The sequence below is a fragment of the Geotrypetes seraphini genome, chromosome 6, assembly GCF_902459505.1.
Source record: "Geotrypetes seraphini chromosome 6, aGeoSer1.1, whole genome shotgun sequence".
Taxonomy (NCBI): domain Eukaryota; kingdom Metazoa; phylum Chordata; class Amphibia; order Gymnophiona; family Dermophiidae; genus Geotrypetes; species Geotrypetes seraphini.
This window is the reverse complement of record NC_047089.1, coordinates 216,988,213-217,003,007: the sequence shown is the minus strand read 5'-3', so window position 1 is coordinate 217,003,007 and position 14,795 is coordinate 216,988,213. Positions and strand designations below refer to the sequence as shown.

At 46.1% G+C, this 14,795-nt stretch overlaps 1 protein-coding gene across 1 annotated transcript in view; it reads right to left on the bottom strand.

Moving 5' to 3' along the window:
* The window catches only part of RNF122 (ring finger protein 122), a 47,353-nt gene extending 42,034 nt beyond the window's left edge, over positions 1–5,319 (bottom strand). The window contains exon 1 of the mRNA XM_033947579.1: positions 4,976–5,319. Within this exon, the coding sequence (XP_033803470.1) occupies positions 4,976–5,198 (223 nt within the window). The 5' untranslated portion in view covers positions 5,199–5,319. The remainder of the gene's footprint in view (positions 1–4,975) is intronic.
* Positions 5,320–14,795: the final 9,476 nt, after the last annotated feature.

Below are 14,795 nucleotides of genomic sequence, written 5' to 3'. Positions count from 1 at the left end.
GTGCTGCTTGCCCAAAGCTTCCCTCTGACGCAGCTTCCTGTTTCCGCCTGGGCGCATGGTGGGGTGGGGCAGGGCAGGGGGCCCAGTAAACTTGTGTGCCTAGGGGCCCTCGACGAATTAATCCTGCCCTGTGAATACCCAGTCTGAACAAGCAGTTCAAGGCGGTTTCCAGTGTTGGGTGGACTTCTACAGTCTCTATCTCAGAAATATCAAAGAAAAAAGAATACAATTTAATCATGAATTTATAATGCGTGTGACTACTGGGCAGACTGGCTGGACCGTTCAGGTCTTTATCTGCTGCCATTTACTATCCTCCCCTTTTAGGAAACCTTAGCAAGGTTATTATGGCTAATCTAGTGTAAATTGTAACTTGTTAACTATATACTATGTATGTCATACCTGTAACCCGTTCTAGCCTCTTTGGGGGACAAAGGAATAGAAATAGAAATAAATAAAAAAAATAATAAATAAATCTTAGGTGAATTGCAGACTGTATCCGCAAAGCAAACCAAGGGCTAGATTCACTAAGCAAACGAATGTACTGATCATCCTCCAATCCGCGCATGCAAATGAGGGGGAACGGCATTCAAATGTAGGCAGGCAGCGATTCACTAAACAAAATGGATACCGACTGGGCTGACCGATCCAAAATATGCGACTGCTGAGGACCAGTCGCTCAGGTCCTTTCTGACTGTCCTGCCTTCTGCCGCCCTGCTCTCTGCCCCGATCTCCTGCTCTCAGCCCCCGGCTTTCCAGCTCTGTCTGCCCCGATCGCCGCCCTGTTCCTGCCTCGATCTCCTGCTCTCAGCCCTCAGCTTTCCAGCTCTGTCTCGCTGCCTTGCTCAGCCCCGACTCTCCTGTCCTGTTCAGCCCCAACTCGCCTGTCCTTCCCCGCAGTGCGAGCCCTTGGTTTTAACCCATGGGTTTAAACCACAGGCTCGCGAAGTAAAAAAAAAACCAAAACAGTCAGCTAAGTAAAAAAAAGTTAAAAAGCTCTGTCGGGCACAAAGGGCCAGCGCATGCACAGACCATCTACAGTCAAGCAAGATGGTCTGCACTCTCCAGCAATCCATGTGGTTGGTGGGGGGCTTGCCAACGATTGTCCCCATTTACATGCAGGCATTTAGTGAATTCGTCAGCCTGCCTGCAATCGCCCACAGATCGGACACGGAGAGGCAGGTTAGTGAATCTAGCCCCAAGTCCTAAAGTCACCACAAGATGTATACAAGTTCTGTGTTTAACAAAGAATCAGAAAGACAGACATAAGAGGGGGAGGAGACAAGCTGTGGTGAAAGAGATAGAGAAGGAGGTCTGCAGAATACATAAAAGCAAGAGATATATTTTTAGATAAGGTGTTTGTTTAATGTCTGCAATGAGTAACCATTTCATTGTATTTCACCCGAGTTACATTTTATGGAAGGGATCCTTATAGGAGGGACATCCAGCCAAGAACAAAACTCTCTCAGAATAACTAATCCCAGTTAAGAGCAGAGTATTTATTTAATTAACTAAAAGAAAGAGGGAGGGGAGTGTGAAAGAGCAGGGAGTGTGAAAGAGCAGAAGAGATACACAGACAAAAAATTAGTGAAGCACAAAACAGAGAACAGAAAGTTAGGGGAGGGACGCTGCCTTTCTTCTACCCTGTTTGATCACCTTCATGAAATCTATCAACCCAAGGTCTCTGTCCTGTTGTGTCACTGTCAGATCCTTGCCCCCATCATATTTTGCCACTTTGGGTCTCTACTCCAGTCCTAAAAAGCACAGCTCTGCACCTTGCCATCCCCTGTATATGGTGACAAGTGTCAGAGCTTTCTGATCCAGCAACATTATTCAGACATTCAAACCGTACATATTTTCTTCCCGTCAACCATTTATACAACTCAGAACCTAAAATAAACAGTCAGAGTGTAACAAGGAAAAAGCAGATTTGGGGGGGGGGGGAGGGGGGTTCAAAGAACATTAAAAGCTGGAGCTTAGTCGGAATCAGAACCTTCGCCCACCCCATTGTCATCAGCCCAAAACTCTACCTCGCTATTGTCTCCAAGCTAGCACTGATCCAATCTCCCAGCATTGTGTCAAGAGGCTCTCCCCAATGAGCCAGTACTGACCCAGTGTCCCAGCTTGGTGTCAGGGGACTCTTCCCAGCAACAGTACTGACCCAATGTCCCAGCATATTATTATAGACTCATCCCTCAGCGTTAATACTGACAGTGCCCAGAATGATACCAGGGGAACTTCTTTCCCTTAAGCCAGGGCTGATCCAGTGTCCCAGCATCATGTTAGATACAGGGGGTGTCAAAGTTCCTCCTCGAATGCCGCAATCCAGTCGGATTTTCAGGATTTCCCCAATGAATATGTATGAGATCTATCAGCATACAATGAAACATAAGAACATAAGCATTGCCTCTGTCGAGTCAGACCATGGGTCCATCATGCCCAGCAGTTCGCTCCTGCGGCAGCCCCCCCAGGTCCATGACCTGTAAGTGATCTTTTACTTAAAACATGTTATTCCCTAACTGTTAAATATCCTGTATAGTAACCCTCTAACTATACTCTTCAATTCACTTTTCCTTCAGGAAATCATCTAACCCCATTTTGAAACCCATAATCGTACTCTGCCCTACCACCTCCTCTGGAAGCGCATTCCAGGTGTCCACCACCCTCTGAGTGAAGAAGAACTTCCTAGCATTTGTTCTGAATCTGTCTCCTTTCAATTTTTCTGAATGCCCTCTTGTTTTTGTTGCCCCCGCTAGTCTGAAGAATCTGTCCCTCTCTACTTTCTCTATACCCTTCATGATCTTATAAGTTTCTATCATGTCCTCTCTAAGTCTCCTCTTTTCCAGGGAAAAGAGCCCCAGCTTATCTAGCCTTTCAGCATATGAAAGGTTTTCCATGCCTATTATCATCCTTGTTGCTCTTCTCTAGACCCTCTCAAGTATTGCCATATCCTTCTTAAGGTACGGCGACCAGTATTGAACGCAGTATTCCAGATGTGGGCGCACCATCGCTCGATTCAGTGGCAGGATAACCTTCGTTCTGCATGCAAATAGATCTCATGCATATTCATTGGGGAAATCCTGAAAACCTGACTGGATTGCGGCCCTCAAGGAGGGACTTTGACACCCCTGTGTTAGAAGCACTGTGTTGCTCTGTGTGTCATTTTACAACTGACATTAACCAAAATCCAGTGAGGTGGATTCTATTGACTGCGGGGTGTCAGATTGACCATATCAGCAGGTCTGTCAATTCCTCATTCATCCCCTACAGACAGTATTTTTTGTATCTTTTTTATATGCTTTTTATATAAGTATATATTTATGAACTTTCATTTTTGACGTTTTTTCATAATAAATTAGTGATAAGAACAATATTAAAGGTGACTTAGCTTATTTCTGTGAGTATATAAGTCATACTGGTTTGAAGTTTTTTTTCTCCGATGTTATACATAGAACACTCCCCTCTGCCAACGCGTTTCGCCAGTCTTTCTCAAGGCATGGGGTTCTGATGCATAAAATGTACCTAGTTTGCGTATCAGCGGCTGATACGCAAACTAGGTACATTTTATGCATCAGAACCCCATGCCTTGAGAAAGACTGGCGAAACGCGTTGGCAGAGGGGAGTGTTCTATGTATAACATCGGAGAAAAAAAAACTTCAAACCAGTATGACTTATATACTCACAGAAATAAGCTAAGTCACCTTTAATATTGTTCTTATCACTAATTTATTATGAAAAAACGTCAAAAATGAAAGTTCATAAATATATACTTATATAAAAAGCATATAAAAAAGATACAAAAAATACTGTCTGTAGGGGATGAATGAGGAATTGACAGACCTGCTGATATGGTCAATCTGACACCCCGCAGTCAATAGAATCCACCTCACTGGATTTTGGTTAGTGTGTATTTTGAATTAGTCTTTGTCTACTTATCAATTTTGAAGAATTTTACAACTGAGACATTAAAAGGGGTGGTATACAGATCAAGAAGGGTTATTTGATGTTAGGGGAAAATAGTTTTATTCTTTTCAGGAGGGAAATATGATTTTTTTTGTGTGTGTGTCTGAAAGTCAGTAGAGGAGAAGATCTATTTATAAAATGAACAACATTTCTATTAGCTGCTTTTGAAGAAAATTTGCCTCTGTATGAAGGCTCCATCAATGCATTTAAATAAACATCATAAAGAGACCATCAAAAATTCCCAATTCGGGTTCCAAGCAGAAGTTCTTCAGACCACCAAGCATAGGAGCTAGATGTTAGGGGTGTTTGAGTACCCCCCAGTATTGAGTAAACTCTTCATATGACACCAAGAAACTAATTCATCATGGTTAGGTAGGAGCTACTTTATACACATACACGTGTTTTTGATTGGTCCAGAGAAGATCCCAAAACTGGGGGGGAGGGGGGGGAAACCTGTGGAACAAAGCGTTATGTAACCTGTTGTCAACGAGGAACGAGGTGACCTCGTTAAAACAGTGCTTTCTTGCAATTTCTAAAACACTAGAGTTGTCATCACCAGAGGAAAAGCACCCTACTGTCTCTCCTACTGATCCCCATTCTCTCTCTATACAGAATAACTTCTCCCAGGAGCTTCACTAGCAAAGCAGCCTATGCCCAAAGCACAAATAATAACACAAGCTGTGGTGCTAACGAAGGGAGACTGTTTAACGTTCTCACAGAATGCGATTTCTATGGCCTGATGGTCATCTTCTTGAAATTCTTCCATCATTAGCACAAGGTACTTGGAGAAGGCATGGACAACGCCTGATCCAGAAAGTACAAGCCCCCTACCACATGCATCCATGCAGGAACCCGAGAAGCAGCACGGACAACCCTTGCACGAGGCCAGGCACACCAGAAGCAGCCAGGACGATCCTGCACCCTCCCAGGTACCCCAGAAGCGGCAAGGACAAAGCCCCGGCATCGCGCGCCCCCCCCCCCCCCCCCAGCTCCAGTCCCGCTCGACGCCACTCACCGTTACACCACTGGAACGGGTGCATCAAGAAGCCCCGGAGGAGTCTCGCCGGAGAGAAGCGGCAGCCGCGGGCACAGAAAAGTGCACCAGAGCAGCAGGAGCGAGCAGCTGGAGGCAGCCGCCCGCGGTGCCCAGCCCTAACGAGCAGCGTCCAGGAGCGAACTGCAAAGGGTGGGTGTGTCTCTGTCCCCCTCTCCGCCAGCAGCGCCGTGTCTGCTGTCATGTGCCCCTTTGTGTCTGCCGAGCGCCTGCGATCCCTTTGTGTCTCTCGATGCGCCTTTGTGTCTGCTCTTGGGCAGCGCTGAGATCGGAGCGCGCTAAAAGCTAGAGGGGGCGGGGTCTCAGAGGACCGCCCCCCCTCCCTCTTCCCGCACACGGCTCCCTTACAGTATATTGTTTAATTAATGACTGAATAGCCCCGCCCCCTTCTGCGTCACGCATCCCGCAGCCAATTGAAGCTCGGATTGCCGACCGACTGTCTATCAAAACACGCGAGAGCCCCGTGGAACATCGGTATGGAGGAAGAGTTGGTAGTAGAGAGTTGTGTGGGGACAGAAATCCCACCCGTCCCCGTGAGGAATCTCCTCCAGCCCCACCCGTCCCTATAAACTTCAGAAATAGTTGTTTCATTTAATTATGCTACTGAATTAAAGGCTCTGGTAGAGACCCATTTACAAATAAGCAAAGAGACTTCATTAATTTGGAAATATTAATTGGGAAGAATACATACTTTGTAAAGGGGTTTCTACCAGAGCCTCTAATGTAAATATAAAATATAAATACTCAGCTGATGAGAACCCCCAAGCTGTCAGCTGAGGACTTCCTTTGCAGTTGGCCGGGGGTCCCTTTTGCCAAGCTTGGCAGGCAGCAGTAGCGTCCCTGAGTCACAGATGCTGGCACCTCAGTGGCTCATGGATGCTGCCAGCGACTGCTGCGCTTGGTGGAGGGGAGTTCTGGCCATCTCTAGAGGAGGTCCTCTGCTGGCGGTGCTTGGGGATCCCTACCAGTCACAGCAAGGGTCAGCAAGTACTTCAACACTGTAGAAATAAAACCAGAAATGCATTTCCTTTTCTTTTGAACACAATGCAAAGACATCTGCTATATACATTTCCCAAAGCTAACATATTTTAGTCAATAAATTCCGTTTTTTACCTTTGTTGCCTGGAGACTTATTTTTCCATAAAGTTGGTCCCAGTTCCTTTTTTCCGCTTTCTCATCTTCTGTAAATTCTTCTGTTGCTGTCCATTGGTTCCTCCTACCATGGTCCAGCATTTATCCCTTTCTCATCTTTCATGCCTGCCCACCAGCCCCATGCCCAACATTTCTCCTTCTATCACCCCTCTCCAGTATCATGCCATATCTCTCACTCCATTCCCTTCACCACTGTGTCCAACATTCCTCCCTCTTGCATCCATTTCAATCTGTCCCACTGTTCCCTTTCCACCACAATATTTTTCCCTCTCATCTGTACCTCACTCCCTCCCTATGACCAAAAATTCTCTTTTCTTCCATTCCCGTATACACAACCATCTCTTTCCCTCCCTTCCTCTCTCCCAAGTTCATGCCTTCTGCATCCAAAAACGCATTCCGTCCCCTACCTCAGCATCTCTTTCCCTCCCTTCCTCTCTCCAAAGTTCATGCCTTCTGTGTCCAAAAACGCATTCCCTCCCCTACCTCAGTATCTCTTTCCCTCCCTTCTTCTCTCCCAAGTTCATGCCTTCTGTGTCCAAAAACGCATTCCCTCCCCCACCTCAGCATCTCTTTCCCTCCATCCTCTTTCACAAGTTCATGCCTTGTGTCCAAAATGCACTCCCTCCCCCACCTCAGCATCTCTTTCCCAAGTTCATGCCTTGTGTCCAAAAACACACTCCCTCCCCCTTTTGTGTTCCACGTTTGCCTCCTAGCCCTCATCTGCAAGCAAATTACCAGCAACTTTCTCAGTCAAATGGAGCTTGAGCCATGAGGCTCATCTTCTATTTCCTGCCTGCCCTGCCACAGTACACATAGCCGACCGGAAGTCTTCCCCAATGTCAGCGCTGACGTCGGAGGGACTTTGCTTAAGCCCTCCCTCCGACGTCAGCGCTGACATCGGGGAAGACTTCCGGTTGGCTATGTGTACTGTGGCAGGGCAGGTAGGAAAAAGAAGATGAGCCTCGCAGCTTGAGTTGTATCGAACCCCGCAGGATCCCCGCGATCCTAGGGGGAGTCCCCACTGGATCCCTGTGACCCTAGGGGGCGTTCCCACGGGATTCCTGTCATCCCCGTTCCCGTGCAGCTCTCTAGTTGGTAGGTGCCGTGCAGGTAATTCGTTAAAATCTCCCGGCTCCCGTTCACTGTGACTTTTGTCTAAATTACACATAAAAAATACCAATGGGGCCACTTAGCAGATGATGAGAAATTATTTCTTTGATTCATTTTCTATCCCCCAAAGATCTCAGAACAGGTTACAGGTTAACATATATAATGTACAATTAACAGGTTACAATTTACCATAGTTACAGAACAAGTTTTTCTTTTTTACAAGTTTTTATCCTAACTTGATACATACTAGGGATCTAATACCAATATGCATAATACAGAATTTACAGGTTGAATTTGTCATAGTTACCCCTGGGTTGGTATCTAATGTACAGCGCTATAGAAATGATAAGTAGCAGTAGTAGTATTTTCCTTTTTTGTTTTACAGTATTCCTCTGAAATTTGCGGTGGGGGGGGGGTCCATTCCAGGAACTCCTGTGAATTTCAAAAAACTTCATTTGTCAAAAGGCAGGGGAGGCAGGAGAGGGCAGCTGGAGCACTGACAGGTGAAGAAAATCACTTGCAGTCTGCTCCGACCACTTCTTCTTGTAGTAAAGTTGGGCTACACCAATCAGGAGCTGCTTTGACACGCAGCTCCTGATTGGTGTAGCCCGACTTTACTACAGGAAGAGGTGGTCGGAGCAGACCATGAGTGACTGAGTCTGCAAATTTGTGGGGGAACACTGTATTTCTATTTATTGCTTTAAAAGTAGACTAGCACAGCTACCATATCATTTTTTTGTGTGTGGAGTGTGTGGTGTGGTAGTTCGAGCTACAGCTTCAGCACCCTGAGGTTGTGGGTTCAAATCCCACACTGCTCCTTGTGACCCTGGGTAAGTCACTTAATCCCTCATTGCCCCAGGGACATTAGATAGAGTATGAGCCCACTAGAACAGACAGGGAAAAATGCTTGAGTACCTGAAAACCACTTAGGCTATAAGTGGTATATAAATACTAAAAATAAATAAGAAATACAATTTTATCCATATATTAAAACCTACAGTAAATGGCCCATCTAGTCTACCCAGCAAGTTAAGTTAACCACCTCACAATGCAGGCAACCCCCATCCTCTTGCTATTCTGTTTAGGGATGCAACTGCCACCTCCCGCAGGTCACCTCCTCCCCTTCACAGTTCCAGTTTTTCTGTCAGAGATCCCAGCAGGTCACACGCATTGATAGGTTTAAACCAGTGGTCTCAAACTCAAACCCTTTGTAGGGCCACATTTTGGATTTGTAGGTACTTGGAGGGCCTCAGAAAAAAAGAGTTAATGTTTTATTAAAGAAATGACAATTTTGCATGAGGTAAAACTCTTTATCGTTTATAAATATTTCCTTTTGTCCAAGTCTTAATAATAATATTGTCATTTATAGCTAAAGAGACATATGATCAAGAAACTGTTTTATTTTACTTTTGTGATTATGATAAACATACCGAGGGCCTCAAAATAGTATCTGGCAGGTCGGATGTGGCCCCCGGGCCACGAGTTTGAGACCACTGGTTTAAACTGTAGAGCATAGAGGCAGCTCAAGGGTAAATGTTCATCAGAATCTCTGTGACACCTTTACATAAACTCATGTAAACCTCTCTCAATTGACTCCCCCAGTCATTAGTAGAAGCTTTCAATAAGCAATAAACAAAGAATAAACAATTTCCATGAGTATTTCACACTGATATATGGGTAGTAGGATGCACACAAGTGAACATGGTGAATGAGAGCAGATACTGGGATTTTTTTTTAGCTCATCTTTGACTAAAAAGAGAGGGTGGTTATAGACTAAAGCTTGTTTGACTGCACTGATGATTCATTTATGCAGCTGATATGACTTGCAGCATGCTGTGGTGCTGTTTTGCTGCAATTTCTGAAGTCCATTTTTTTTAAGTTCAAACATTTTATTGAATTGCTATAGCAAACAAAATACAACTGAGGAGTCATTTGACAGACTGACCTCTTGTGGCGACAGACCACCAGGGTTCATGTGCAGGGCCGGATTAAAAGGTAGAAGGCACGTACCTCAGGCCCAAAGACTGTAGGGCGGGGGGGGGGGGGGCGTCGGTGTTCTGCTCCAATGACAAGGACTGTCCTGGTTTAGCCAGCCTGCAAGCAGAGCCAATGTTAGGGGGGCAAACCAAGCAACTGCCCAGGCCCCCAAAGCTCTGGTGCCCCCCCATCCCCCCATGCACTGGCATGTTTTCCCCCTTCTATTCATGCTGGTTTGATGTTGCCCTCACCTTCTATCTCACTGATAAATCCATTCTTATTGCAGGGGACCACCAGCTGCAGCAGTGATTCTGAAGCGCTGCCTGCGACTCCCCTCCCTGCTTTCTTTCTGCCGTGATGTGTCTAGGTCAGGGTAGGCAATTCCAGTCCTCAAGAGCTGGAGCCAGATCAGGTTTTCAGGATATCCACAATGAATATGTATGAGATGGATTTGCATGCACTGCTTCCTTGAGATGCAAATCTATCTCATGCATATTTATTGTGAATATCCTGAAAACCTGACCTAGCTCCGGCTCTCGAGGATCAGAATTGCCTACCCCTTATCTAAGCGGAAACAGGAAGCTGTATCATTGGGGCAGATTGTGGCAGAAGGAAAGTAGGGAGGGGAGCTGCAGGCTTCAGAATGGCTGCTATGGCCAGTGGTTATCTGCAATACAAATGGATTTATCAACCTGACCAAAGGTGCGAGCGACATTAGACTGGCACGGATAGAAGGGGGAGGACATGCCGGGATGAGGAAGCTCCCCGGGACAAGCTGTTGTTTACTTTTTTTTTTTTTTTTTAATATAGAGGGGGGGGGGGTTGCCAGATTGGGCATGTGTGGGAGTGAAGGGGAAGATCATATGGAGCCAGAAACAGAGGAGAGAGAGGGATGGTCTGAAGGGAGAGAAGAGAAGCTGGATGTGGGGTAGTGTGGAGGAATGGGGAAAGAGATACTTGAAGGAAGAACTGTTCGGAAGAGAAAGGGAGAGATGGTGGACCTGGAGGTGGTGCAGAGGTAGGGAGAGCTATGGGATGGGAGGGTAAGGGTAGCTGTAATGAGAAAGGGAAAGATGATGGACTTGGGGAGGGAGGGAGAGATATTGAAGGAAAGGGTAGTTGGGAAAAGAAAGGGAGAGTTGGTGGACCTGAGGGAAGGGAGGGAGAGAGAAAGGGATGGGAGGGCAGTTGGGAAAAGGAAGAGAAGTTGGATCTGGGGATGGAAGAAAGGTACATTAGGTAAACTGTGAGCCCGTCGGTACAGATAGGGAAAAATGCTTGAATACCTGATTGTAAAAACTACTTAGACAACTTCCATCGATAGGTGGTATATAAATAACTAATAATAAAATAAAGAGGGAGGGAAAACTGTTAGGTCTGGAGGTGGAAGGGAGAAAGAGATGCAACATCTGTTTTTTCTCTCCATCCCATTGTTCAGTATCAAAAGGGGAGGGAAGAACAACAGAAAAGAGAGGGAGTAAAATGTTGGATCTTGGGGAGAAAGGAGGGGAGATAAACTCATGGGAGGGCAGGAGAGAAAAGAGCTAGGATAAGAAGAAGTTAAGGGATGGAGAGAAAAGGATAGGGAGATATAGCCTGATGACTGGATAGAGGGAGGGAGATTCTGGAAGTGGTAAGACATGTGGAAGAGGTCAAAAGGGAGATGACAAAAAGATGAGTGAGGGAGAGAGAACAGTGAGTACAGGAATAGAAATGTGGAAATAGGAGGCTGGAAAAGGACTGAGATGGGAAATGGGAGAGTGAGGGACTGTGAGGCGATGGGAAATTGATAAGTAGCTGAAAATTTAAAAAGAAAGAGAAGGGTAAAAAAGAGGATGAGATTTGAGTGGACAGAGGCAGAAAAGAAAAAAGGGAGGAAAGCTGAAAGGGCAAAATCAATATGTTGGAGACAGACATAGTGCTCCTTTTACAAAGGTGCGCTAGCGTTTTTAGCGCAAGCACCGAATTAGCGCGTGCTATAGCGTGCGCTAGCCGAAAAACTACCGCTTGCTCAAGAGGCGGTAGCTGCTAGTGCGCATGGCATTTTAGCGCGCGCTATTCTGCGCATTAAGGACCTAACACACCTTTGTAAAAGGAGCCCATAGTGAGGGAATGGAGCAAGAGGGAAGAGGGCGAAAAATGGACAGCAGACACTGGAAAGAGAATTAGAGTATAGACAAAAAGCAGATAGAGAAATTGGGACCAAGATGATGGAAAAACAAAATGTCCAGACAACAAGGTTGAAAATAGTATTTTATGTTGAATTTATTAATTGGAATATGTTAGCTTTGGGATTATGTGCATCAAAAATATTTTTGTATTGTATTCAGTGGCGTATATATACAGCTGATTTGGAGAGAGGGGCTGGAGCTCAAAATGGATAGATGGGCACCAAATTTTCTCCCCACCTGAACGCAAAATATAAATACTTGAGCAGGTGAGGATCCCTAAGCCCTACCAACTGAAGACCTCTTTCTCCAGCCCAGTAACCAGAAATCTCTAAGCTTTGCAGCTAGTGGCAATATCCTCAAGCTGGGGGAGGGGAGAGGAAGGGGATGGAGGGAAGGCAGCAGCAGCTCTGTAATACTGCTGCCAGCTGCAGAACTTGGAAAGTTCTGGTCACTGGACCTGAGGAGAGGGAGGAGGTGGTCATCAGCTGGTGAGGCTTGGGAATCCCCACCAGCTACAGCAAGGGAGATGTTCATTTTGAGGTGAACTAAGCTCAGTGGGAGGCCTAGCCCCCTCTCATGATTATGCCACTGATTGTGTTTAGTACAAAATGAAGTACTTGCTGAATTTAACTTTTGGGGGTTTCTAGTTCAGTTTTGGTATTCATTTTTCTATTTCTAATTTGTGATCTATTGTTCTGTATTTGGTGACGGTCTGTCTGTGTTTTCTGTGTGAAGTCATTCTTTGACGTGATTGGTCCTTGAAAACTAACCGAAAGCAATCAAGGCTTTGTTATCATTTGGATCTTATCTTTGCAAACTTGGATTTTTAGCTCTGACAGAAATTAAATTGGAAAAAAAAAAGAAAACAACTGCAGATGGTGGATAATGAAATGTGTGTTTGCTTGTCAACTATCGAGCAGCGTTTTGAGTTAATTTGCACTCAAAAACAAGCAAATCCATCGCATTGATTAGAATTTTATTCTATAGTTTTACTGTTGTTACAATTAACTATAATAGCTCAAAGAGCTTTAAATAAATAATTTTCAAATTTAATTTTTGTTATTTTTGCAATTTTATAATTTCAATTATAATGTGCTGCAAAAACATTTGCTCCATTTAGTGTGCTGCAAAAAACATTTGCTCCATTGAGGGCCTCTTCTATCAAACTGCGCTAGCAGTTCTTAGTGCAGAGAGTCGCGCTGAATGGCCTGCGCTGCTTCTGACGCTCATAGAGTTCCTAAGAGCCATTCAGCGCGGCTCTCTGCGCTAAAAACTGCTAGTGCAGTTTGATAGAAGAGGCCCTTAGTATGCTGGCGCTTAAAATGTTTGAGAGACACTGCCCTAGAAAGAAGTGTGTATATAAAGGTGGAAAGCTGCTGGCGGTGCTACCTGGAGGCAGTCTTTCTACCTCACTGCCTTTGGCAGCCACCCGCTGAGGGTTTTTATGATCACAGGAGGATTTCGGACCTATAGGTTTGGGGGGGGGGGGAAGAGAAATGGAGAAATACAAGGACCTGCAGAGGGGTGAGATTCAGAACTTGTGTGTGTGTGTGTGTGGAGGGGGGGCCTTGCCAAGCTATCGACATCGTACCTACACCCCTGCTCCTACCCCTTTATCATCAATTTTTCTCCTTTTCCTCTATAAATAAGTGTCTCCCCTCTCCAAGCCTCTCCTCGCATACCTCTGGCCAAAATCCTTCCTTATACTCTCCCACTATTCCCAGTGCCATTTCTCTCATATACACCCATGATGCCAGTCTCCTCTCTCACACACCCTCTGAAGCCACACCTACTTATGTATGTGCATTCTGTGAGTTGATCCCCTCTTGTCCCCAACCAATTTTTAGGTTGTTTTTTAAATTTCTATACTGTTTAGACCTAAACGGTTTACACTTCTCCCTCCGTATCTGCGGGCTTCGCTTATTCATGATTTTTTTAAATGCTGATTCCGCCTCCCCAAAATTACGTCATGATTAGTTCCTTTTCTTAATCAGAGAGCAATTAAAGGAAAAAAAACCAGTGCCTTTTGGAGGGCTCACCTGACAGCAATAAACGCATCATCTCCTCCGCCAGCCTCTCTTGCCTCTCACAGCACAGAACTGAAGAAGACAACACATGAAACGCAAGTGCCGAGCGCTTTGAAAACTGATGTGTCTTTCACGCAGGACCCAGCCCCGCCACCTCTCATTGCACCTGTACGAAGCCCAGCCAACCCAACCAGCAAGCTCGAGAGAGAGAGAGCTGCTCATGTACCAAGTACCTTCAGCTGCAGAGTCTCTAGTTATTCGCGGTTTCAATAGCTAAAACGCTGGCTGTTACAAAAAACCGCAAATAACATATAAAAAGTTATTCGTGGTTTTTCCGTAATCATGCCTATGGTCCGCCCGCTTCCCCCATGTATACGGAGGGAGAAGTTTACATGTCTTTACATACCATACATCTATAATAATAAAACGCTAAGCACGCATGCGCACTCTTAACGCCGTGTTGTCTGATCTGTAGTTCCGTGGCCGGCAAAGTGCGCATGCGCGCTTACCACGCATCTCTCTGTCTCGCAGTGGGCTTGCTGGCTACGGCTAGACAGTTCATTTTTTTGTTCAAAGCCCCCGCCGCGGCTCCTCTATCGAACCTCACCAGAGTCGGAGAAGACTTCCGACTCTGGTGGGGATCGAGAGAGGAGATGCAGCGTCAGCTTTGAACTAAAAAATGAACTTTGGCTGGCCGGAGCCAGCAAGCCCGCTGCGAGACAGAGACATGGCTCCCTTACTCCCCCCCCCCTTCCCTTCACGCGGTCCCAACTACAAACCTGCCGATTCCAGCAGCGTGTGCAGCACTCTACACACACTGCTTCGGGGCCTTCTACTGCCCTGATTTGCTCTGGCGCATCTCTGAATCTGGAATCGGCAGGTTTGTCGGGAGCGCGGGAAGGGAAGGTGGGGGGCAGTAAGGGAGCCAGCCAGACCGCGGGAAGAGAAAGGGGTGGTAGGGGAAATGCTGCTGCTGCACAGGGAAGTGGTGTGGGGGGAGGGAAATAGAGGGGTAGGGAATGCTGCTGCTGTGACTGCTGCACAGGGAAATGGAGGGGGAGGGAATACTGCTGTGGCTGCTGCACAGGGAAGAGGGGGGAGAGAAATGCTGCTGCATAGGAGGCAGGGAGAGAGACAGAAAGAAAGACAGACAGCGGGAGGAAGGGAGACAGAAAGAAAAGAAGAAAGACACAGGGGCAGGGAGAGTCACAGAAAGACAGACAGACAAAGGGGACCAGGGAGAGAAACAGACAGAAAGAAAGACAGCGGGAGGGAAAGAGAGAGACAGAAATAAAGACCGACAGACATATATTCTAGCACCCGTTAATGTAACGGGCTAAAATA